We start from the raw sequence: 27,307 nt of genomic DNA, 5'->3' as shown, positions 1-27,307 counted from the left end.
GTTCTATTTTTTCTGGGCTCATCAACACAAAAATTAAGTTGTTTTAGAAGAAATAAATATACACCGTGAAATTCCTGCGCTTATAAGCTCTAAAAACCATTGTCCTGACGTCGAATCATTAAGTACAAGCTAGTAATTTGAGGCAAAGTTCTTTTTGTTGTTACGGCTGCTCTTCAAATCTCTTGTCCTTTTCTAAGACATTTTCAGTACAATAGATGCGTCTCTTATAGACATGATCACACGTACTAGCACAGACATTCTGCTAGAACTGTTATTTGCAAAACCGCTACAAAAAAGAAGAGGCAGAATAGAACTGAGAATTGCTCGCGCGCACGCATTCTGCCTGCTCCCTGCAGAATTCCATCTTCGAACCTTTGCGCCACGTAGAGCAATCATTTTTTTGCCAGGCGAGGCCATGCACTTTGTGTCTTACAGGGGCGTCCCTCCGGACCCTCCTCCGCGAGCGACGTCGGCGGCGCCGCCGCGGCTCCGGACTTAACGCGTCCGGATGGCAGCATTGAGCAAGGATCGGGCTGCTGCAGCGGCTACTACGGGGACAGGGCGACCTGCGCGGAGCGGTCATGTTGGCGTACAACAGCCATCCAACTCGACGAGGCCCACGTCGTCCTGGTCCGAGTGTGCGACAGCGAACCCGGACAACAGGGAGGTGGGGACGACAGCCGTCACTGCGCAACAACTCGGTGGCAACCGAAGCTGCATGCAAGGGACGCCACCGAGCTTGGCAGAGCCGTGAGACGTTCTCGCAGCTACCAACTCCGGGCTTCGAGAAAGAAGAGTTGTCCGGTGAGTTTTGCGGGGTCACGAAGTATTCTCAGTCGCATAAGTGAACATGTTTGCGAAGTATTAGTGATAGTTTTCAAAAGTTAATAAAATGTATCCTGCAAAGGTTCTCGTTTTTCGCTACCTGTCGGAGCGAAAGACAACAAGGCATTTGTGGGCTAAAATTTAATTGAGTAGAAATGAGAGTTGACGTTCTTACCCAATTAGCGGGACATTTTTGCAAAGAAAAACCATTAACTTGGCTTTTACTACAATTTCTCCTTTTTTATCCTTTTCTCGGTACAGGTGTACAGCCATTGTAAGGGTGCTATCGTACCTTTCCTTTTACTGCTTAAACCGCATGTCCAAGACGTCTGAGATGTGTTTATACCCGACGACACAGTATAAAACCACGCACACAGCATCCGCGTTTTGACTGAGGCGATATTCTAACGACGCCCCTGTGCTGTTCGTTGTCAGTGCACGTTCAAGAACTCCAGAGAGTCAAAATTTTTACTGCTGTGCCGCTTTCTCTCTTCCTTTTTTCGCTGTTTCCTTCGTCCCTTTCTTTATAGCGTGCTTGCGTCGTCCACCAAGAAGTACGACATTTATTTTAGGGCCTCTGCTTTCTTCAAAACCAAATTTTTTTTTCGAAGTGCCCGGCCCTGTCCTACGACCCCGCACGCCAGTCGATGACAATGTTGAACATGCGGCTTACCATAGGGTGGATACTCTCTCGCGCGATGAATTGGTTGATTGATTGATTGATTGATTGATTGATTGATTGACGGATGGATGCATTAATTTATATATCAGTCAGTTGTGCATCTGGTTGGTTGAACCAAGGCCGGACGGGACGGCTGGTGGAGGGGACGATGGGTAGGGGGATTGTGAGGAGTGCCTCATAGGACCGCTGAGGCAATTGCGCGGCCAGACGTGGATATAGACGGTGGTTGGTCCTTGAGATTCCAGCTAAGCGCAGCACTCTCACAACCCTGTTAGGTAAATAGAGGTTAATTGAGTATCACTGGCGTCGACCAAAATGCTGCCATACGGCTACAAAATAAAGCTATAAAGCTTTCCTCTGACCAACTTTGTTGGGTACGTGTGGCGTTCTCCAGGGTGTGTTTGTCAGGGCTGGCGGATACCCAGGTGATTTGATATGAAGTGCCTCAGTTCCTCACATCTCGTGTACACGCGGAAGATGGTGAGGTTCATTGGGTGCTTTTGCGCGAGGTTCAGTTGTGTGTATTCACTTGGCTTGGGCCAATTGGGTCCGATTAAGTGTACTGACTTGGCGCACCGTCGGCCCGCCGACGATTGCGGACGTGGCGGCATGTGACTTCCCAATTCTGCTTCGTGGGGGTCGTCCTTGGCCAGTGCTGTATGGGAACGTAGGATGGCGAAGTACTTTGCTGATCCCTTATACGCTTGCCGCCACTTGCAGAGGTGAAAGACGGAGGAGATGGGCATAAACGGATTATATATGCGCACGGGCTTTCTCCATTTCGCGGGCCAGGCGGCGACCTCAAAGAGCGGAAGTGTCTCGCCATCTGACGCCTAGTCCGAGGGTAATAGTCCGTCATGTGAATCCCCCTTTCAATGCCTGACGAGGAAGGTTGATTCGCAGGGTCCAGCTACACGCGTGGAGAGGGAACCATATGTGAGGTGTTTCAGGGAAGCCCACCTCTAACCTTAATGACAGGCTTTTTCAGGTTTAAGAATGGTTTAGCCACATAGCTTAGCGAATGTCTTTGCGACCTTTCTGGGAGGATATCAGGAAACCCGTGAGACCTTTTATCTAGTAAGTTAAGAGGACCTAACTGCTTAAATCATGTTAACTAATCAGTGTTTGCTAACATTTTAACCATTGCAGTTAAGCACCTGCTTGCAGTGAGAGATTTGGAGCCGCCCTTTAGCAATTGCCATATACGTTTTATAAAATTTCGAAAACGTGATTACTCTCGCCACTGTTGTTCAACGAATTTTGGGTATCATGTTCCAAAAGCGATGCTCTATCGAAACGCGTGCGGCTTTGGGAAGCGCAAAGGAAGGCCCCTAGCGCATGTACCACATTGATTTCTAACGTCTTAGTTTTAACCGCTCGTTTTGACTCTCTGTTTGTGATCAAAACCCCGTACGGGCAACAAAACATCGCACTGCAGATTCATTTGGGGAGTGACTGTAAATTTAAAAAATTTATGTCTGACCTTTCGGGCCTAGGCTTTAGAATGAGGTTTCGAAGTTTCCGCTCAGCGGGCCCGAACGTGGGCTGAAGTTGTCGGACAAATAGGCTTTGAATAAGGCGCTTTTACAGCAATATGCGCTGTGCAGTTTTCTGCAGTTTACTCGGAGGAAGACGTGTCGCAGGTAGCTCTGATTACCCATGGCTGAGCCTTCTGGTCCTTTCTCATGCAGTGTACGAAGAGCATGAGCGCTGCTTCTGCAAATGCATCTGTAATATGTGCCTGGCCTAATGTGACGCAGGATGTGGTGGCCCTTCATCACGACAAGTGGCTGATTGAGCCGTCAGCAATGCTTTTTCAACAACTAGTGTTATGACTGCCGCAGGCCCTGTATCCAACTGACAGAATTAGCAACATGTCGACGTATGAATATATCTCGACCGTACAGAGCTGCCCATGTCAACGAAAATTTAGACGAGGAAGTGGTGGAGCAGACTAACAGTAGAATGCCAGTGAGGGGCGTAGGACAAAAAGTCATTCAATGCCGACTGCAGTGACGTTCTAAGAAGCATAGAAAGCTTGATATATCCTGTTATTGTCTCCTAGAGAGAGCAGGTAACGTTAGGAGCAGAGATAAGTTGTTCAAATGATTACATGGACGGGAAAAAGGTGCTGTGATATGGTGGTGTGTGTTACCGAAAGATATTGTATTGTATTGTGTGGTATAAGTGTTTAACGTCTCAAAGCTGCGCATGAGTTATAGATGCCGTGCTCTAGTGCCCTGGATTAATTTCGGCTAGCTGTCTTTCTTTAAAATGGCACTGAGGAGAACAGTATGCGAGTGTTGTTGTCAGAACAAACTTATCCTTTGGCCTTTCCCGGCAATGCCCATGTTTTTCCGGCATCAAAAGAGGTCTTTAAGGCCGAGAAATTTGGATTTAACAATCTTCGCACCTGCTGACCAGGACGGGTTGCTACCAATTTTGAAGTGAATGACAGTGCAGGCTAGCTTCTGGGATGGTTGCCCGAAATTCGTTGTTGACGAGCCCATTTTACTTGCGAAATCGGCCAATTATTTCATGTTTTAGACTTTTCTAGCTTAGTAATGATCCGTTGTGAGTTAGAATGTTCTCTTCGGGATCAGAACTCGTATCCTATATAGCCTTAAGCCATCAAACGTTTTACTGTTAACCGATCGGTGAACAACAAGGAATCGATGTGTGATCAACCAGAACGGGTTGCGCAAAGCGTTTGATAACCATTTAAGATTGGTTTACGGTTTGTTTTAAGGGGCCTGACGTCCCAAAGTGACTCAGGTTATGAGGGACGCCAATTGAAGGGCTCCGGATATCGACCACCTTAGGTTCTTCAACGTGCACTGACATCGCGTAGCAGAGCGGCTTGCACCATTTCGCCTGCATTTCGCATTTCGCCGGCCGGGATGGAACCAACGTCCTTGGGGTCAGCAGCGGAGCACCATGAGCACTGAGCCCTCGAGGAGGCTGCGTAACCATTTCAGAGAAAAAATTAAGTTGTTTAAATAAAATCGTTGATAATGAACGGTTATTTCTAAATTGATTTTCGCTTGGTAGCGCAATGCCAATTTTCGCTTAGTCGTGCTCAATTTAAAAGAAAGAGGTGTTCGGTAAGGATAGAATGTCAACATTCTCCTTGCCAGCGTGATAAACCTGGTGTTGTAGCCGCGGCGAGCGAATCGGAGGCAGAACGACTTAGCAACATGTTTAATCGGCATGCTGGGCCGTACAGATTAAGACTCACACATGAGCGATCTGCTCGCTGACTTCTTAACAAGACAGCCGCGCTCCCCCTCTCGGCATTGCATCATCACACACATCACGGCATCACGTGTCACTACATTGCAGCTGCGCACAATGCGATCACATGACTCCTCATTCCCTTTCCCCCTAACTGTTTTACAGAAGCTCTATGGGGTGTAACGATCAGGATGCTTCCGAGAACGAGCACTGCGCCGAAGAGGTGGCGTGTTCGGAGGTGGCGCATGCTCCTGGAGCTGTGGTGCAGGCAGCGTGGACCTTGCAGGCGAACTGGCGTTCTGTCCCGGCAACGTAGATGCTTGGGCAGGCTGTGGTGCTGATGAATCCTGTGGCTCAGACGTATCCATGGAAGGGATCTTAGCGGATGACCCTTCTGGTACAGATACGGACATTGAACTAGGCACAGAAGGATACACAGAAGGATACACAGTTGGCCCGGATTAAACACTTTGAAACCAACACGGACGTAGGTTGTCGACATGCACAAACCTCTGTTGGTGCCCTGTTCTAACATTGTAGGTGGATGCACTGCACCGCTGTTCTACAACGCCCCGCAACCACTTCGATTCCCCAGGACGGACGTAGTCCTTGGCCGAGCACAGGGTCGGCTTCCTCAAATGATCTCCATGAGCGCCCACTCTCGTTAGCCTTCTCTTTCGTCGAGTAGAACCTGTCGTCATACGTTTTTCCAAGTTCGGTTGGAGAAAGGTCAGGCGTGTGCGTGGCTTCGATGACAAACAATTCCGCGGGTGTCAGCCCCGTGGTCGCGATTGGTGTTTTTCGGTACGTGAACAGAAATTGGTCAACCCGATGTTGCAAAGTTTTTTTTATTCCTGTTCTTCTCTCGCCGAGAACATGTCGCAAAAGGTCCCGCTTAATGGTCTGTACGTACCGCTCTGCGCTTCTGTTTGATGCGGGGTGGTACGGTGGCGTCCTGGTATGCCGGACACCATTCCTGCGGAGAAAGTCTGCAAAATTCTTGGCACAGAACAGTGGACCATTGTCCGTAACTACTTCTTCCGGCAGGCCGTAGGACGCAAAGACACTCCGCAGCTTTTCAATCGTCTCCTCGGTAGAGGTGGATGGCATGACGAACACTTCTGTCCACTTGGAATGCACATCCACTAGGACTAGGAGCCAGTAGTTATCTGTAAAAGCAACGTTCAGATGGGTTCTTTGCAATCTGCGAGTTGGCCAACCCCAAGTTAGCAGTGGAATACGTGGCGGAGCATTTTGTGTTAACTGACACGTGTCACAGCTTTTCACAATCTGCTCAATGTCCTCCGTGAGCTGAGGCCAGCACACAAAGCTATAGGCGAGCATTTTCATGCGCGTCATCCCGGGGTGTCCTTCGTGCAGAAGATGCAATACCCGTTAGCGCAACCCACGAGGTATAATCAGTCGATTTCCCCATGTCGCACACTGCTGATCTACAGATAGCTCATGTCGCCGAATGAAATAAGACATTAGGTCATCATCTGTGACATGCGGCGGCCAACCACTCATCGTATAGCACAGCACTTTCGACCATACTCTGTCAGTTCGAGCGCGCTTCTGAATTTCAACAACTGAAAGAAATGCGCATAATCCAAGACATCATTGCGATTTGCAATGGGTAACCGTGAAAAACCGTCCGCATTTTCAACCTCTCGACCTTTGCGGTAAACCCAACGATAATCGTACGCTGCAAGCAGTAAAGCCCAGCGCTGCATGCGGGCTGCTGTCATCACTGGTACGGTTTTACCATGAGCGAGCAAGCCTACCAAAAGCTGATGGTCAGAGTAAATCTCAAAGAGATGCCCGAATAGATATTTGTGGAACTTTTTCACCCCAAAAGCAACAGCCAGGCATTGTTTCTGCCACGCTCAGGACCACACGGCCCTTAAAATTTGCTTACTTCTACCCGAAAGCGTTGACGCCTAGGAGAGTCCAACGGCTAGCGTGATAAAAAAAAATTGCACTATTTTCTGTTTATTCTTCCCTCTAGATTATCTTTGCTCTTATATCTCTCTTCGTTCAGCAGAATTTCCCTCGCAGTGAAAGAAAAAGGCACTGAGCGGATTTTTTGGCGTGGAGCTAACGTCTGTTTTTACTAGATTTGTGTTAGCTATACGGACATTACTTGTAATTTGATCTTCAAAGGTGCTGCAGTACACCTTATCGCCTAACGTGTCTTATGCAGGATGGGTTCAATGGTTTGCGAGCCAGACGCTGTGGGCTCTGCGACGGATAGCCACACGCGAGGTGGCGATTCAACTGAAAGCGACATCGGCTGATCTGCTCGCCTCCTCGACAACCACATCTGCCAGCAGGCTGGCAGTGCTCCTGTCTGGTGGAGGAACTCGACGCTCTGCACAGGGCTGCTGGCACTGTGCTTTTACCTGTGCTGCTGCTTCTGCCTCATGCCCACACATCATCGCCGCCAGTTTCACTTCCTTTCAAATCATTGCCGCGGTTTGCCTTTCATCGTTTGCAGCATTCCTTCAACCACCGATGCCACTATGGCAGAGGGGAAGCCGGCAGCAAAGATTTCATTAAAAACTGTTGCCAGTATTATGCTGTTCCCGTACCCTGTTTTGTGCGTGTTCTTTTTCGCAACTTTACGATGTCTCTCAATGTGTATAAAAAAAAAATGCCCGGCATGGCATTCTTGAATGTTCGCTGGTGTGTTCGCAGAGTCAAGTCTGGCCAAGTAATGAACCGTGCGTCTGAATTCGCGGCATGAAAGCAATCATGCTCTCCAGCTCCGACAAGCCGCTGACGCCAGGGTCAGAGCCCGGACGGAGGCAGCCGCCGCGGTTGAAACGCTACCGGTTTCCTAATAAAACCATTTTCCACCCTCTATCCGCAGTAACACCCCCCTTTCCCAACCCCAACCGGTATCTTACGCATCAATAAAACTTTTTATGCACACACGCACGCGGTCCGCGCTTTCAACCGCACTGTAATACACCTCGCTGCCGTTGTCGAGTGTGCGTTCATCTGTGCATGGGGCTCGGTGTGAAGTTCTGGATGTTCCCACCGGTGAGAAGGATGGGACGCGAAGTCAGCGCCACTGTCAGCAGTCGCTATGATTTTAAAGAAAAATTGAAGTTCGGACTGTTGACGCGCACAGGCTGCCGTAGTATTAGCTGTTTGTGGCCTAAGTACCTTTGAGACCGTTGGTTGAGTCTCGTTACTCAGGCCGAAAGGCAATGTCTGCATGTCATTGTAAATATTCGTGACTCGAGGTTACGGATGTGAGTACCGTCCTCTTGCAACGATAAGCTACATTCGCTGCACCTGGCTCGAATAAATGCGCTCGTCTCTCAAAAACAGCACCAGTCGTAGTCACTTGCACTCGGTCTAAGCCAGGAATTGATTTCGCCAAACCCAAGGTCGTTAGTTATCCTCTCTACATCTATCCTAGCTGCATGAATTTTACTTTCTACTGAACTACTGGTGATACGGCTCGCTTCAGGCGTAATAGAAGCAATCGAGCCTCTAATTCATGACAGCTATCATAGATTTATGCAGTGCGTTTCAGCTAACTTGTGCCTAGTTGAAAACACAGCGCGTCCTACGAAGATCCTAGTACACCGTTTTAAGAAACCGTCTTGACCAGTTCAACATACTGTCATGTGTGAAAGAAACAAAGAAGGTAAATGCATTGAAAGGTTTCCCATAAAAATTGAACTTGCATTTCTACGTCGTCCACACGGTGCTAAGACATTCATTCTCGTTGGGAGAATATTTAGCGTCACCTTTAGACAAAGAGAGACTAATGAAAGCAATAGCTCGTTCTTCCCCCGGATTTGAAACGGAACAGCTCACAGGACTGCGCTGCTTGCATTGCAATAGAGCTTCGTGCCAATAGGTATAAAATGCGCCGGATTTGCTAATTAACCGAGAGAAATTAGCTAATTTGCCACTAACTTTAGTGCAAAATAGTCAGTGTTAATATTGCACACGACACCTAGATATGCCCGGTAATTTTTTTTTTCCCGCGAAACTATAGAGGGGTTTCTGTCCCTGAGACAAAGGTAAGTTCCGCGCAATTAAAAAAAAATGCCTATGAATAAGCGTAGCGTATCGCAATGTTAGCACCCTTAAATGTACTGCGATTTAGAGAACTCGTTTGCACAAAGCCGCAATGAATAAAGGAGCCACCGGTCACAGTGATGACGATTCCGCACGAGCACAGGCAACGAGATTTGCTAGAATCAAGATGCTGGTAGGAAGGGGGCGTTCACGCCATCGGCGCATGGTCGCCGTTTTAAGGTATAGCACGGATAATTTTAGAGTGTCAGCTTGTAGCTCGTTGCCCAATTTCACACCCTCGGCGTGGGAGGGGCCGCGTCGTCCGTAGCAGTGCGCGAAGGTGTTACCAATTCTGCGGGCGTGACTTGGCGCGTTTGTTTCAGCGTGAGCACTGCAGATGATGACTCGTCGCGGTGAAAACTTGTCAGCGCGCCTAGGTGATGCGAGGCGAGTAATGGCAGGGTGCGTCTCGGAAGAATTATTTGCTTTAGCGCCGCAGCTAACGCTCATGCGTTCGTGTTACACATTTGTAACCGCCTTGCGCGTTTTTTTTGCCCTCTAACGTGGTTGCGCCAACGCTGCAGCATCGTTACGCTAGTTGAAAGGAATTCCCGCTCTTGCCGCGCAGTTATCGCTGTTACAAGCTGTCCGCTCATTCGGTGCGGCTTTGTTTAACCGGGCTCCTTGACATGGGAGCGTTTGAGAGGGGTTAACGTCGCGACGTGGAAGTGCAGTGTCATGTAACAGTTTTAATAACTCGCGGGTTTATTTTTATCCGTATGAAAAGGAACCACGCTGAAGTTACTGCGAAGGAAAAAACTGAAATGAACATTTCTGAAGGCGGTCTCCCCTTTGAAAGTGAAAATTTTGAGCTAGAGTACAGGCTAAAATTTTAATTAATTAATAAGTAGAAAATCACCGGCTGCCATTAGAAACCATGCTGACCAGCCTACCATCTTGCTCTAGCAGACTGTTCGTAGAGCGGGCTGTCATTTTTGTAAATCTCGGAACAAGTTTGCTGAAGAACCCCGTATATTGTCGGCAAAGTAGAAACCTACGGCGCTTATGTGAAGACGGCTGAGAGGAGTCGATATTTAAAATGAAGGTGCCACTGCGCTGTTCTGTACACGGGGGGACGGCACGTTCGGCACTTAGATTTTTTAAATAACACTCACCAATCGCCGATGTGTGAGCGCCTCTCGTAGAAGCAGAGCCGAATGTCGGTAAAGTAGTGATACAAAAGTATCGGAATATTTACTGTCGATAGCATCGATAGTTTTTTTGAAACTATCGATAGTGTAGAAAAAAAACTATCGATAGTGCTACTATCGATAGACTATCGATAATATTATGGATAGTGTACTATCGATAGTAATACTGTCGAATCTACTCTCGATAGTATTACCATCGATAGTGTTGCTATCGATGGTACTACTAGAGATGTTATCGCTATCGATTGTGAAACTCTGAATGGTGAGACTATTCGTAGTAACAATATTAATATTATGCATTTGTTTTGCAGCGATATAACCAAAACATTTGCGATACCTGATTGGTTTGAAAATCTCATGAGGCTTAATCTCCCAAAGAGACTAAAGCTCTGAGGGATGCAATAATAGAGGTCTCCGGGTAAGTTTCGACCAGCTGCGATTCTTTAACGTGCACTGGGAAAGTTCGGAAAAATACCTGCAACTGCATCCGATGAAAGAACAAACAGCACAAGTTGTGCTGGCTTGAACAATACTATCATGCACTGCAGACGTCGTCTTGCTGACGTAACCGCTACAGAAATGGTTTTCGCACACATGCTTCGCAACTAGGACATTCGCAGGCTAACATTTTACCCAGAAACTTTACGTAGGGAACGTCTGCAGAGCTCGGTGAGCTTAGGCTGCGAAAACGGGCGAGTCGTGTCAGTTACTCATACCGTCACCTCCATACCACACACTCGGGAAAGCAAGTTTAGGATGCAGTGGGTACGCGTGGTTGATTTTATAGTATCGATAGTACAAGTAGTACCGATACGGCCATCGATGGTATTATCGATAGTACTATCGATACTTCTATCGATAGTACTATCGATAGTACCATCGATGGGCGTATCGATACTACTTGTACTATCGATACTATAAAATCAACTATCGATACTACTATCGATAGTACCATCGATAGTCTTTTTTACCATCGATAGTTCGATCGTTACTTAACTATCGATAGCACCGATAGTACTATCGATAGTTCTGCATCACTAGAGCAACGGCATGCGCACAAATCCTGCTAGTTATATTCGGAATTCCTGGACAAAAATTTTGAATATCGCAATATTGTAAGGTGCTGTTATGAAAAATTGAAGCTATAGATAATCCATTCTTTCGATGCAGAGCAAAATCGTTTAATGTTTTTCCACCGCTGCGTAGAAACCATATAGGGGACTTTTTTGATGACAGCAAAAAGGTTAACTGCAAACAATGCAAGCCTGCTGGCTGAGGATCTGCGGATATATTCATTGTTGTAGTAAACTCTTGATATATATATATATATATATATATATATATATATATATATATATTGTAATGAGGCGACTTGCACAATTAGTGTGGACGGCCGGTCTTTGTTCAAGCGGTGCTGCTCAGCAGGCCAGCGTTCGCGAGCGTGCACTCGAGCTTCGTCAGCTTCGTCTTCAATCTTCTTCGTCTCCTTCGTCGGCACTAGCCGCTGGGGCAGCAGACCCCCACTTTCTTTATTACAATATCCCCGGGGTGAGAAGGCGCCATCCTGGCGGCCTAAGGGCTCGAGACGATAGCTGGGTCGTAGTAGGGCTTCAGGCGGTCTAGGTGCACAATTTCACGGTTGCGGCGGCGATTATCAGACTAAGGCGTGAGGGGCTCGATCAGGTAGTTAACTGGGGATGTCTGCTGAATACGCGATAGGGGCCTTGGTATTTGCTCAGCAGTTTTGTAGACTGCCCCGAGCTGGAGGAGGGCACCCAAAGCCAAACCAAGGATTGAGGAACATAAGACGACGGCAGACCGGGGGAAGCTGCGCGGGCGCTTTTCTGACGGTGCTGGTCGTGAGAAGTAAAGGAACGGGCCAGTTGACGGCATTCTTCGGCGTACGCCGCGGCTTGAGAGACGGTGGTCAATTCGGACGAATCGGGGCAGTATGGGAGTATGGTGTCCATGATGGAAGAAGGCTCGCGGCCATAGAGAAGAAAATACGGGGAAAAACCAGTAGTGACTTGGGTTGCAGAATTGTAAGCGTAAGTAACGAAAGGTAGAACGCGGTCCCAGTCTGAGTGATCGGCAGAAATGTACTTGGCCATCATATCGCCGAGGGTCCGGTTAAAGCGCTCGGTCATGCCGTTCGTCTGCGGATGGTACGAAGACGTCGTGCGGTGAACGATATGACACTCCCGAAGGAGGGCTTCCACGACGCCGGACAGGAAGACGCGACCCCGATCGCTGAGCAATTCCTTAGGCGCACCGTGACGAAGAATGATGTTCTGAAGTATGAAACCGGCTACTTCAGAGGCGGTCGCAGCTGGTAACGGTGCAGTTTCCGCATAGCGCGTGAGATGATCAATGGCGACGATGATCCAGCGGTGGCCGGCGGCAGTGAAGGGAAGAGGGCCATAAAGGTCAATTCCAACACGGTCAAATGGCCGGACGGGACACAGTAAAGGTTGCAGAGGAGCAGGTGAGTGCGGTGGTGGGTTCTTGCGACGCTGACATTCCAGGCAAGAGCGTATGTACTTGCGGACAAAACGGTACATGCCCCGCCAATAATACCGAAGGCGTAGGCGGGTAAAAGTTTTCAGCAGACCGGCATGACCGCATTGCGGGTCATCATGATAACTGGCACAAATGGCGGAGCGGAGATGCCTTGGAATCACGAGCAGCCATTTGCGACCATCGGGGAGGTAGTTCCAACGGTACAGCAGCTGGTCACGCACAACAAAGTGATGGGCTTGACGACGGAGCGCTCTAGAAGGGAGGCGCGCTGAGCGGTTGGCTAGGAAATCCAGAAGAGAAGTAACCCAAGGATCCTTGCGCTACTCAGAAGCCATATCAATAGTGTCAAGAGAAGGTGTGAGGCCGGAAATAGATGGTGGGTCAGGCTCAGAGGTCACAGGGGAGCGCGAGAGAGCGTCGGCGTCGGAGTGTTTACGACCGGAACGATGAATGACCCGAATGTCGCAATCTTGTAAACGCAGAGCCCAACGAGCGTGGCGGCCAGATGGATCTTTGAGTGACGACAGCCAACAAAGGGCATGGTGATCGGTAAATACATCTAACGGGCGCCCATATAAGTAAGGACGAAATTTTGTGATCGCCCAAATAATCGCGAAACATTCTTTTTCTGTGACGGAATAATTAGTCTCCGCTTTTGTGAGCGCACAGCTGGCGTAAGCAACGACGTACTCATTGAAACCAGGTTTCCGCTGAGCTAGAACGGCCCTGAGACCAATGCCGCTGGCGTCTGTGTGTAGTTCTGTAGGCGCGGAAGTGTCGAAATGGCGCAAGATCGGAGGAGAGGTGAGGAGCTGGCGCAGCGTTGCAAAAGCTTCGTCGCATGCAGGGGACCAAGCCGACAAGTCGTGGCTACCAGCGAGAAGTTGCGTCAGCGGGTCGATAACGGCAGCAAAATTCTTGATGAACCGGCGAAAGTAGGAGCAAAGGCCAAGAAAGCTTCTGAGTTCTTTCAGGGATGTGGGCTTGGGGAAATCAGCAAATGCGCGGAGCTTGGCAGGGTCCGGGAGTACACCATCCTTGGACACGACGTGGCCTAAGATAGTCAGTTGTCGAGCTCCGAAGCGACACTTTTTCAAGTTTAGCTGCAGGCCAGCGTCACTGAGGCAGCGAAGAACACTCTCGAGGCGAAGAAGATGAGACGGAAAATTCTGGGAGAAGATGACAACATCGTCCAAGTAGCAGAGGCATGTCTGCCATTTAAGCCCACGGAGGATGTTGTCCATCATACGCTCAAAAGTGGCAGGCGCGTTGCACAGACTGAAGGGTATCAGATTAAATTCATACAGCCCATCAGGTGTGATGAAAGCTGTTTTCGGGCGATCGACTTCGGCCATCGGCACCTGCCAGTACCCAGAGCGCAGATCCAACGAAGAAAAGTACTCCGCTCCCTGCACGCGTCATCTATACGAGGCATGGGGTAGACGTCCTTCCGAGTAATTTTGTTGAGCCGGCGGTAGTCTAGGCAGAATCTAATGGAGCCGTCTTTTTTCTTCACGAGCACAACCGGAGAAGCCCACGGGCTGTGAGAGGGCTGGATCACGCCGCGGTGTAGCACGTCGTTCACCTGTTCATCAATGATGCGGCGCTCGGCGGAGGAGACGCGGTAGGGGCATTGGCGCAAGGATCCATGGGTGCCAGTGTCGATATGGTGGCGAACGGCTGCTACACGACCCAACAGTGCTTGAGGGGAGTCGAAGGAGGCGCGGAAGCGCTGCAGCAAAGCGATGAGCTGGGCGCGGTGGTGAGGTGGTAGAGCGGAATCGACAGAATGGGAAAACATATCCGGGGAGGACGGGTCGGCGATGTCGGCGGGAGGAGTGAGGGCGTTGATGTCATGGGCGGCAGGCTCATCACGGACAGGAGAAGCGTCGTCGAGATCGATGACATCAACTGTGCCAAGCGATTCTCCCCGAAGTAAAGTGGTGGGGAAAGGCAACGGGTTCGCGACGTACAGGGCACCCCAACCACCAGAAAGTGTGAGCACGGCATGAGGGAGCATGACAGATTTTCGGTGTGCACAAAGAGGAGAGGGTGAATAGAAGACAGTAGCGTCAGAGAGGGCAGCACAAGTCAGCGGCACGAGAACAGATGAGAAAGCTGGCACGTCGACGTCGTCAGCGGCGAGAATAGGCGCGGCGGTAACAAAGGTTTTTCTACGCAACATGACAGCTGCACTCTTTACACAGAGGTCGCCATAACCCCAACAGGAGGATCAACTGCTTTTATAAGCCCGACACACCCTCAACTCTACGGCCGACAAACCTACTCTACTGACACTTTCTCATCATTTCTTTCTTTGTAGCTGCAAACAATATTAAATGCCATAGCAGCTTTACCTGATGACCCTCCTTATAACCAGGTGCACCTATGTACCCATTCCCAAGAAGCCGTGAAGCATCTAAAGAAAGTCCGCGGTACCCTTCGGGTTTCCCAGGCCATACATGCTGCTTGTAAATCTTACCCGGTGCCTATACGCATTCAGTGGGTTCAAGCTCGCACAGATGTCCACAGCATCGCACCTGACATATCTCGTGAGACTGACACTCCACAAACTCCACCTGCCTCTTTGCCACCAGATCCACTTCTGACACATCTAACATCTTCAGCCTCCCTCAGGCAGCGTACACGTGCTCTTATTCCCCCGTGTACCTACCCCCTTCCCCCCAACCTATCACGGGTGGAGGAGGTCTCTCTGAGGCGGCTGCGTGTCGGAGTGGCCCTTACGCCTGCTGTTCGCAACCAGTGGAAAAGTGACAAGATTCCTGCGCCGCAAAAATGCCCTCACTGCGAGGCACCCGCTTCCGACACCAATGTCCACCACCTACTGTGGACATGTCCCGGAACTTCACTGGTGCGCGATCAAGTTCTTCAAGAGGCAGGACTGTCTGCAAACAATGACTCTAGTTTGAACGTGTGGGTAACTAAAAACATTTATGCCCGAAGCTTATGTGACTTTTTACACGCAACCGGGCTTCATGCATTTCTGTAACTTATTCTACCTTTCGTGACTAACACCACGTTTTATGCCGCGCGGCACACTCAACGTCACAAATAAATAAATAGTAACAGGGGAGGCGTCCAGAAGAGCATCACATAGCGGCGACAAATTTCAGCACGTGCACAGTCAATGATGGCGTGATGCGCGGACAGAAAGTCCCACACGAGGATGATGTCATGAGAGGAGCGGGTGAGAACGAAGAACTCAATGGTGTAGGAGAGGCCATGGATGACGAGGCGGGCAGTGCACGCTGCCAGAGGGCGAATGGGGTCAGCGCTGGCAGTGCGAAGCGAAAGGTCCGAAAGCGGCGCCATCACTTGTTTTAGTCTGCGGCACAAGTTGCGACTAATGATGGACACGGCAGCACCAGTGTCAATGAGCGCGTCAACAGTAATACCTTCAACGATCACTTCAATAACATGCATAGGAGCGGTGATAGGGCTTGAGACGGTCGTTGACGGCGCAGTTCTTGCCTGCGGAACTGCGGCGCCTAGTTTTCCGCTTGGAGGGGCGGTGACCGGCGGCGCATAGGAGAGAGCGAACGGCGGCGAGGAGACGGCGATCGATGGCTGCGGTTGTAGGAGTCGGAGCTAGACGGGGAGGGGTTCTGAGGAGGCAGAGCAGAAGAGACAGGTACGGAAGGCAACGGAACCTCGTACGTCGGCGGGCGCCCGCAGTCGTGAGAACCGGATCCGCGCGTGCGGCACCAGCGGGCCACATGACCAGCGAGACCGCAAGCATAGCATATCGGGCGGTTATCTTGTATAGGCCACGGATTCATAGGGCGCGGACCTGTACGAGGCAGAGGATGGTGAGTGAGTGGCAGTGCAGGGGTGAGCTGCCGCTGAGGGTACACGGTGACAGGTGGCGAATAAGTAGGCACAACCGGCTGAGGGCGTGGCCGGGCGACTGCTTCTGCATATGTCAGCGGTGCAGTGACCAGAGGGGGTGGATTAGTGGGCGGCAGGACCTCAGCTACCTGTTCCTGGATGACACGGTGAATAGATGGCGACAGCGATGGAGTTGGGGCGGGTTGGCAGGTAACTATCGATAATTGACGAGCGACCTCCTCCCGCACAAACTGCTTGATGTGCTGAAGAAATGTCGGCTGATCGTGGGCAGGACCGCCTACCGCCAAGCTGGAAAGGCTGTCGTCCGGGCAGATGGCACGCCGGGGTACATGACGCTGTTTGCGGAGCTCGTCGTAGCTTTGGCAAGAAGAGACTACGTCGGAGACGGTTTGAGGATCTTCTGACACCAGCATTTGAAATGCGTCGTCCTCAATGCCTTTCAGAATGTGTCGTATTTTGTCAGTTTCGCTCATAGATGGATTGAGCCGCTTACACAAGTCAACTACGTCCTCGATGTAGCTGGTGAAATTCTCGCCGTTGTGCTGGACACGACTGCGCAAACGTTGTTCGGCACGAAGTTTTCGGACAGCGGGGCGGCCAAAGACGTCAGTCAGGCTGCTTTTTAGAGCCGCCCAAGTAGTAAAATCCGCTTCGTGGTTGCGGAACCACAAGTTGGCGACATCGGTCAAGTAGAAGATGACGTTTGTGAGCTTAACGACGTCGTCCCACTTGTTGTAAGCACTCACGCGTTCGTAAGAAGCCAACCAATCATCTACGTCGGTATCGTCCGTGCCGCTGAAAATCGTAGGGTCGCGCTGACGGACGGCACCGGAACAGATGACAGCGGTGGTAACGGGCTGCGCCGAGGAGTCGGTCGTCGTGGTAGAGCCTGTTAGCCTGGGCATCGTGGCGTTGCAAGGGAAGAGCAGGCAGCACCTCCACCAAGTGTAATGAGACGACTTGCACAATTAGTATGGACGGCCGGTCTTTGCTCAAGCGGTGCTGCTCAGTAGGGCAGCGTTCGCAAGCGTGCATCCGAGCTTCGTCAGCTTCGTCTTCGATCTTCTTCGTCTCCTTCGTCGGCACTTGCCGCTGGGGCAGCAGACCCCAACTCTCTTTATTACAATATATATATAACCGAAAACCGAAAGCACCGCCTTAACAAATTACGCTCTCCGGGTACCGTACAATACGTAGCTAGCGAGTCAGGAGACCCACCTCGTTCACACTGCATAGAAAAAGGCGAATTGCATGCGGCAAAATATATATGGAACATACACGCTAAAATACGTCGTCCTGAAACCGTAAATATTTTTCAGACGTTACTTCTCCTGTGTATTGGCATCCACTCATATTTCAGGGAAAAAAAGAATTTGGGAGCTATTAGTGAACGTGCCGCCGTTTCCGCAAAACAACGCATACCCAGCAAATCAGCGCAAAGGCATTTTTCTACGCGAAAGAGTCTATGAACGCCATTTTCATAAACGCCATTTTCATGTGCGTGCGTGCGTGTGTGTGTGTGTGCGTGTGCGTGTGCGCGCGCGTGTGTGTGTGTGTGTGTGTGTGTGTGTGTGTGTGTGTGTGTGTGTGTGTGTGTGTGTGTGTGTGTGTGTGTGTGTGTGTGTGTGTGTGTGTGTGTGTGTGTCGAACCGGAACCGAACCTGAACCCGAATTTTTGCCTGGAACTGGAACCGAACCGAACCCAAATTTTTTTCGCCATCTTGGAACTGAACCCGAACCGGAACAATTCAAAGGAACCGTTCCGAACCGGTTCGGGACTCGGTTCAGCCGCACATTTTGTGCACCACGGCATACTATTTTTTATTTTTATTTTTTCAGACCAAATGGCGTATGCCAGCGCGCAGATTTACCCAGCGAAATCTGTGAGCGCTATGGAGTGCGAAAATGGCATCCAGTCGAAATGGCATCCAGGTCAATAACAAAACTGAAAGAAATCTCGTGTCTAGAAAGAAGGCTGATTGGCGTTTCCGCAACGTGCTTTTGGTAATTCTAAAGTATTTTACGCCAGATTGACGTGAAATGTTGGATTTTATAGTCTCCCCCTTTCACATGCTTACGTACAGCTTTACTCGAATTTTTAGCACTGCTTTAACTCGTAAAGAACTAAGTGAGAATGGTTTCCTTTTCTTTGAGTCGAGTACCACAAATACGTGAAGCATAGGCGCAATGACCCAATCACGTTGTGCAACATTTACTTTCTGAGGCATTCCTTGTCTCAGATAGCAGATAATGAATAAAACCCCTCACGATGGCTCAGTGGCTGTGGTGTCATGATACTAATGCCAAGGTCGCGGGTTTGATACCGGGGGCCAGGTCGCATTTTGATAGCGACGAAATGCAAAAATGAGTGTGTGCTGTGCGATGTGAGTGCACTCTGAGGAACCCCAGCTGCTCTACGCTAATCTGGAATCCTCCAGTAAAGCTTCCTGATAGACTCCGCGCCGCTTTGACGCGCTAGAACACACATAATACTATTATTACAAAGCAAAGAAATATACATATGTGTTTTCTTTTTAAAGAATCCGAACATTCTTTGTTGCACGCGACGGAAATAAGCAATGAAAGGCGGGCATGTAGCAGCGGTGCGTTACTTAGAAAAAAAAAGTTATTACAAAAAGAGGCAATGCGGAAATGCATGCGCTCGCTGAGATTTGAAAAACGCCTAGAAAGGTGCTACTGAATTGAAATTTTACTGCGATGAACTGATTTTCGGTTATATCGATGCGCTGAAATTGTTTTGCTTATATAAAAAAAATGCGAATCGCTAGCGGGCAGCTTCGTCACGCTGTTCTCAGATTGCTGCATCTTGAATACTCTGACGGGCGGCTTACATCTGCCTCACTGCCGCCCATGAGGGAAGCCAACAATAACCGAAACCAAGGAGCATAGGGGATGTACTTTTCTTAAAAGTAAGTTGTGGTGTTCATCAATAGAAGCTTAAAGAGTAATTAGTTTGAACGATAATTGATTAAACTGAAAAAAAAACACATGCCGCCAATAGGATCCGAACCCTTCACCTCCGAATTTTGCATCCGGTGCTCTACCACTACGGCGACGATTTTTTGCTTTATTGCATGGAAATACTGCCGAAAAGGAAAATCGGACTAAGTACATGCCACGAAACACCAGGCTGTGTAATACGAGCCCACCATATCCCTGCAAGTCCCCACCTCCCTAAACATGAGAAGTCTGCGAGGCACACCCATGCATCTAGATAGGGGAGCCAGCAAGGCGGCCCTTCCAGGGCAACATATACTCCCCTCACCAAAGCGCACTGCTCATGGAACAAAGATTTCAATGACCGCAGTGATTCGGCGGCAGTCCATCATACGGCTCTTGAGACTAAACAGTCACAGCAACACTCAACTTAACGCTCTCGAGACTGCCCTTGTGAGCCTCTACAAGGCAGCTCTCAACCTCCCTATCACTACTTCTACCACTAAGCTCTTTGCCACAGGCCTCTTCCATCCTCTTCGTTCTCTTCTCAGTCTCCATCGTGACTCGCAGCTTGCCCGGCTTTCCCTTACCCGTCAGGGTCAGTGGTTATTGACTCAAGCGGGTATCTCGCCCATTCCAATCTCCCCGTTTACCTCTCCTATTCCCACCCCCGCTCCCAATCTTCGTATCCTTCCCCTCCCGACCAACATGTCCCTCGTCCTGCACGCCGGACGTCGTCATGCGGCCGCAAAGCACCACTCTCCTCTCTTTGATACCCAGGGTGTAGCTTACACGGATGCCTCCTTCGTGGCTCCTCGAGGTTCCTGCGGCTACGCCCTGCACCATCCACACCTCCCTGCTCCTGAAACCCACACCAGCGGGCCGTATCTACACCCTCCAGACGCATTGTCCCTCGAGGTGCTCGCCATTGCGCATGCCCTCCAGTCATTTGCCCTCCTTCCCTCTCTCCAAGAGTACAAAGTCTATTCAGACTCATAAGCCGCTATACACCATATACAGAAACGCACCCTGACCCCTTCTCTCCAACAGGAGGTCGAACGAGCGGTCTCCGCACTGCAGCCTTCCATCGTTTTCCTCCGCTGGGTCCCTGGGCATTCAGGGATTAACGGCATTGAGCTGGCCCATCAGCTCGTCCGCGACACACTTTTCCGGGCACCGTTGATCCCCTGGCCCAAGCCCTCGGAGGACGATGGGAGACTCACTCTTCGCCGCACCATAAAAGAGGTCTACCTCGAGCTCCGCCTCGACAAACGCCTTTACCCTCCCCCTCATCCATCACTCACGGTGCCGAAGTCTCGCCTTCTTCGGCACATTCAGATGAATGCAGTTATCACCCCGTCCCGCCTCTTCCTCTATCGTTATCGATCGGACCCTTCCTGTCCCAACTGCCCCTGTATCTATGCGGACGTGGCCCATTGCCTCTTCTATTGCCCGGCTGCTCAGCAGTCGGGTTCCTTCCCCCCCCTCTCTATCCATCACCACCTGGCTCGACTGGCTTGGCGCTGAAGGGGAAGAAGAACAGCGGCTTCTGGTCGCCCGGGCGGTCGACATCCTCGGCCTATAAGTTATGGTCGAATAAAAGTCTTTTACTACTACTACTACTACTACTACTACTACTACTACTACTACTACTACTACTACTACTACTACTACTACTACTACTACTACTACTAACTACTACTAACTACTACTAACTACTACTACTAACTACTACTACTATTACTACTATTACTACTATTGCTACTATTACTACTACTACTACTACTACTACTACTACTACTACTACTACTACTACTACTACTACTACTACTAAATAGATCACACGGCACAACACAGTTTTTCTCCAGTAGCAAGAAACGGGTACTAATCCGTGTGATTTCAATGTCCTTCTCAAGCGTACGTTCGCCGTAATTATGTCCCAGAAGAGTGTAGCATCATTGCACAGAATAAAACAATGGTCAGTGGTCTTTGGCGAATTGCGCAGGCGGCAATTTACCGTCCATGACACAAACATCTCCTCAGCATGAAGTAATGCCTTGACAGGCAGCGTCGGTGTGTGAAGTTTAGAGAAAAACGTTTTTGCAGCAGAAGAAATAAATGTACATTCGCTTAACACATTTCAAAGCACTGGTGTTAAGGAACTCCAGAAAAGGTTGCAGATACATCAGTACAGGAAACAAATACCCTGTAAGTACCTGAATCGTCTGCCTTCTGGACAGGCTCTACAGGTAGTCTAAAGAAAAGCGCACAGTGAGGAAATTTAAGGGGTCCGCTACTTCCGCGCTGCGGCGACGACTGTCTAATCTTTTTGGCTTTCGGGGGTGCAACCGAGGTGTAGTGCAACCGAACCATGAGAGAGTTCACCAGCGCCACCCTCGTAAATAGCAGCGAACGTAATGCGTCTTCTTTTACCGAGAGTGCCACATAAAAAATCTCTGCATCTTCCGTAACCGAGAGTAGAGTAAGCATGAAATGTTTACGGGCATAACACATTGGTTGTAGATGGTACTAGTCAAAATCTTGAAATGGGTCTAGTGTTCAACACACCACACCACACTCTTCTTGTCGCGTCGAAGGGATCGCCTGCAATCTTAGGTAGGCAGCCGCGAGCCGTGGGGGCCTTGTCGCTTTCGGGAGCGGCCACATAATCATTGCGTTGTCGGCAGGGGCGAGCAGTCTTCTGCTGTGGCGTATCACTCGCAAAGCGATCGCTTTCCGCAAGAACGCTTCCTACCTCTCCTTTCATCAGGCTCCATTGCTCGGCTTAAGCAGCTGTGACGGTGGCGGAATTGAAATGCAGGACGATTCAGAAGCGTACGCGGACACGACGAGACGCAGGCCTGACAAGAATTATATGCAGCGCGTTCGAATACTCCGCGAGCGTGTATACATCTGCCTGCCAAAGAGGGAAACATTATAAGCTGAAGGCCCAGCGGCCGGTCTTTTCATACGTGAGTGCGGGACCGCGGCGTCATCCTTGGGGACGGCGCGGAAGCAGCTTTTCCGCTCAAAGCCCTTCTCGCCCTAGAGCTCCCCTCTTGCTCTAAGCGGCCCTCTCTCAAAGCCCCTAACAGATCACGTATGAGTCTCGTTAAATCTCGTACGGTGCCCGGATGCTCTCGTTTCAGCTCCCGGATGAGTGGAATTCAGTGCCCGGATGTTGGCTCTCGGTTTCGACAACGGGAACTGTCGACACTGCCGACAACGGGAGCTAAAAGCATTTCATGCTTAAAACGTGGTCGAACGGTGAGGGCGGAAGCTTTGCGAGAACCCTCGCTTCGGGTTTTTTGTGTCTGAGGCGAGAGGCTTAAAGGGCAACTCCGGCGATTTTTCAGCCATTTTAAGTTAATGGCTGTTTTGTGTTCCTAAGAACCTCCTGTAATGTGTACAGTACAAGGTTTTCAAAAGCAACCGTAAAATAATTTTTAAACAGCAAAAAAACGCAAAATTCGAAACCGAAACCGCAAAACCGAAACCGGGGAGGTGCCTTCGTGCAGTATTGACTGTGACGTCCCGAGCGGGTTCGCCGCGCTGTGAAGTCCCCGTAGATATCACAACTACCCTGAGCCGCGCTGCCGACATGACTGAAAGCGCGGAGGACAACTTTTCCGAGACCTGCGAGTCTTTAGAAGACGACTCATTCGACGATTTTGGACTGGACGAGTCGCCTTTTAGTTATGATCCACCGCCGCGCGAGCCAGCCGAGTCACACCACAGGCCGCGTCACCTGCAGCACGGAGACGGTCTGAACTCGGAGAAGTGACTACTTGAGTCGTTTCTCGTACATGCATTTGTGACAGAGTCGTCAGAACAAAAGTTAATGAGATGCTCCCGCCGACAGCTGTTCGTGTGGCCAGTGCCGGCCGACCCAGCCAGATGAAAGAATCTGCTGCCGGAACGTTGCCGCGGTGCACAATGTCCTTATAGGGCATGCATCACCAACAGTCCTCTCTGCGAAGCTTTATCTCGACGGCGAGCTTTTGGAAGTGAGTTCACGCCAGCTACAGTTCTACAATCCAACATTCCTCTTGACGGCCGCGCTTCGTTCAGCTGGCCGCTGCGATAGACGGTTGTACTAGAATAACGTTGGCACAGAATGTGCCTTCAAGCGCCAGTTGAACGAAGCCTTAGCGAGTCCAAAGCTTTCTTTGAAGTACACGCTGTCTTCATAGCAATCTGGCGCGAAATGTTCCGAGCACAAGCGGGAATGCATCCTCGGAGGCCAGTTTACACGGCGGACAGCCCTCACAAACTTGTCGCGAGGGTTCTTATCGCTAGGAAACCTACGCTACATCACGCCCGTTGTCACAGATCAAGAATTTGTGCACCCCACAGCACAACAGAAGTTGCTGTGACCCATCACTGTGGCGTACACATCACATCAGGCACGTTGAGATGGCGCGAAATTGAACAGGTGGTCGAAATAATTCCGGAGAGCTGCACTACGGACCTCTTTCTTCCTTTCTTCTTTCACTCCTCCCGTACGTCGCGGTTCGGGTAGGGTCAGCTTTCGTATATTTGTCCCTGTGGTCACTGAATTGACCTAGGTCAACAAAGCCTTCTATATGAGTTGAGGTTGTCATGTCCAAGTGAGCAGAAAGTTTCATCTCATCTATGAGCAAGCCCCCATGGCGCCTAATTCCATCAAGCTCTTATGTTTTGTTTTTTTTACACACCCAAGAAGCTTGGTGCTAAAGCCATACGATGCTTTGAAGCCCTGTAAATAGAAAAAGCAGTTACTTTTTGTTCATGTAAAAAAAGGCACATTTAAATACCTTCATGTATCTTTGCAGACAGACTCGGCTAGGCAGCACCAAGATTTTATGAGACCTCAGATGGTCATACATTCGTGGACTTTTCATCCTTAGAAGGATACATTCCAGCAGCCATTCCTTGTTGTAACGGTACCCATGGTTGGACTTCCTTCTTGATACTTCAAAACATGCACGCACAGCGGGTTGCTGTTTTTTGGGAAGCTCTTTAAGCTGGAAAACATATACAGAGTTACAAAAGTAAATGCTTTTCAAATAAAGAAAAAGAGTATTCAGGCTAACCTTTTCCTCAAAAAAGGTTGCTTTGATTGCCATGTTTTTTTCTTGCATCTTTTTGAGGGCATCTTGCAGAGAGTTCAACTTATTATTCCTCCGTTGCAGGGTACGCATGGCATACTTTAGCCGTTTTGCAGCAACATTTGAAAGCTGGAGTCGAGCCTTGTTTTTGCAGCGTAGCAAGCGAGCTTTCATACTGCTTCTGCTCTTTTCGCATGACAAGCAGCGGTTAGGTAACTGTGCAGATGTACCTGAAATGAAAAAAAAAAAGACATTTAAAATGTATCAGTCTGGTCGTCAATGTTAAGACATTACTATACACAAATTTCTATAAGCTGTATGCAGTCCTTCAAGTCCAGAACAACATACGTTGTGGTACTGATCCGTTACATGCTGATGAGAACAGGCAATGTCCGGATAATCTTCCAATGTTGTTCATATTTAGCTTCTCGAACTCCTTGGTATGGCCAATTCCACTGCACACGGTGAGGCTGTTTGCGTACGACAATTCACCTTCTCCTTGTTCTTTACACCGCACATCGCATTCCTTATGAAATTGCCCAGCCAAGAAGATGCTGCACTTGACATGTCCTTCTCCAATGCAGAACACTACCATTTTGGTAAACACAACAGGCGGTGTTTCGCCCTTTGCAAATTCTGCAGTCTGGTAGCAGGCAATGTTGTTCTGCTTAAGCTTCTGCAGTGACCACAGTTCCGAAGGTCGTTTCAGATTGAAAATGAATAGTTCCTCAGCGAACGGCTCGGGCATTCCACCCCACTGTGTATCTGCAGCCTCCACGTCTGCCGGGGGGCATTCCTCCGTCGTGTCAAGGCAAGCACCGCTTCTTTTTGAAGGTATAGGAGCTTGTGAGGCATTTCTTCTTTTTCTTTCTTTCGGCAGCATTCTGCTAATGTATTTCGGTAGGTTAGGAAATACAGTAGGTACTGCGTCTTCTGAGAGGGCAGGAATGGAGCGCGGTATCAAGACCTCAGCTCCATTAATAATGTCCTTGAAGTCACGAACGATAAACCTAGAGGCAACAGAAAGAACAGACCATAGTGATCAGTTTGAGCTAGCGTGAAAGAGCAGGATGGGCATGCTGCGAGAATGTCGTGCAATGCGTTATGTACCGTCACACAGCACGCCGATAACACGTGTCACACTTCTGTTTATTCTAGACGCTTTCTACATTCCAATAAGTCTCACCCAAAAGCCCAGCTAAAAATGTTGGCTACGTACCGTGAGTCGAAGTGTCTTTCGCAAACTGCAGAATTCTCCTCCAACGCCTTGTCGAACCGTGGGATCGCTCGAGACCACTTGGCCAACATTTCTTGGCAGGCAGGGGCACGGAACAAAGAGACTTTCTCTGACGTTTTCCTGTATCCCGTGTCACACCCAGGCACAAAGCACCAACGCTCGGTCTTATTTCTTGCTGGTGGAGGCATCTCCCATGAGAAAACGCTGCACTGACAACTGCTACGATGTGCGCAACACCGACGCGGCTGTGAGGTTGAGCCAGGCTGACCAGGCGAAGCTTACCGCGCCTAGTCTAGCCACCCTACCGCGCCGCTAGTAGCAGCGCCACATTTCCCCTGGCGGCATCGGTGCGCAGAGGGGTCACGCGCGCCCGAGGGAAAGCGCCTCGGTCTTCACGCCTCCCCAGTCCACTGCTGCGCCATTTACTTTCCTCAAAACCAATTTTCAGTTTTCCCCTGCACTGCCAGCGCCAGCGCGCGCCCAACCAGCTTGACACGCCACCCCGCCAGTGACGTCACAGAACAGGGTGGCCTGTAGAAGTTGCTCGATCAGTGGGTGCCGCTCGCGTCAGCTCGCGTCGAGGAGCGCTTGTCTTCAAAATTCGCTTGCGGAAAAACTACGCCGGTTTCAGGTGCGAAATTTTACATGAGGCATCAGACTTTCATAAAGAATACAGACTTAAAATTTCATTTCAATCTATGCACATCGAAAAATCGCCGGAGTTGCCCTTTAAAGGGTCAGTCTACTGAATTTTATCGACCATATTTTCTTTGCGGCAACCGATAGCTCTTTACTCAAATTACCGTTTAGCCAGCTGCGGTGCCAAGGAGTGCGGTAGAACATTTTAAAATAGAATTTATTAATGTGGGAACACATCTGTATGAGATGGTAGTCTCATCTGGCAACCATCTGGATTTCCGCCGCGCGGCGACAAACATGGCGGCGCCCGTCGAAGCCGGACCTCTCGCTTCGGACTGAATTCTCGTTGTTGCTGCCTTTTTCAGTGCGTTCACTGGCCATAAATGGGGCGCCTGTCTTTCGCTTCGTCTCATCTCGCCTATAAGAAAACATATAAGAGATAAATTTGCTTTATTTTAATTATTAGAGCGACGATTCTGCCGCTCCTAGGCTTAAGTGGAGAGTCGGTTTGTTTACAGCAATGGTTCCCGTCCTGACGACCAGATGGCGCCACTATAGGCTGAGTTTATTTTTGCGTCTCTGCTAGCATACACTGAACTAAAAGTGGGAATGTGCCTGTGTTTTGCGTACGTGTAACTATAAATATTCATGTGATTTACAAAAAAAGAGAGCGGTACGCCTTCTACAGTTTACTAGAACAAAACGTGCGTTTCTCTGACATTGGGGCATACAAATGGTGCGTAGTATACTCACTTATGCTTCTACAAAAAAAGACTACCACTTTCTTGAACAAAATGAACGTTTGGGGTCGCCACCATGCTTTTTTACGCGACTTTTAACGCCGAAATAAAATATAAATTCCTGCCTAAACCGGGCGCAGACCCCTCGTTATTGATGTTATAGGGTGCCAACTACCAGAATATGCCATTATTTATACACTCATCTCGGTGAGTAGACTGACCCTTTAAGGTTGGTTCACATGCAAGCGAATGGGCAACTG

General features: G+C 49.6%; 1 protein-coding gene across 1 annotated transcript in view; it reads right to left on the bottom strand.

Moving 5' to 3' along the window:
- Nucleotides 1–24,881, bottom strand: part of LOC149353969 (uncharacterized) — a 155,703-nt gene extending 130,822 nt beyond the window's left edge. The window contains 4 exon segments of the mRNA XM_089575896.1: nt 23,848–24,023; nt 24,026–24,079; nt 24,138–24,347; nt 24,417–24,881. Of these exon segments, the coding sequence (XP_089432022.1) occupies nt 23,848–24,023; nt 24,026–24,079; nt 24,138–24,347; nt 24,417–24,605 (629 nt within the window). The 5' untranslated portion in view covers nt 24,606–24,881.
- Nucleotides 24,882–27,307: the final 2,426 nt, after the last annotated feature.

Source organism: Amblyomma mixtum, chromosome 3, assembly GCF_055824585.1.
Source record: "Amblyomma mixtum isolate Tamu chromosome 3, ASM5582458v1, whole genome shotgun sequence".
In the NCBI taxonomy this organism is placed as follows: domain Eukaryota; kingdom Metazoa; phylum Arthropoda; class Arachnida; order Ixodida; family Ixodidae; genus Amblyomma; species Amblyomma mixtum.
Note: the sequence above shows the minus strand (reverse complement) of the source record. Positions and strands in the feature narration are given on the sequence as shown.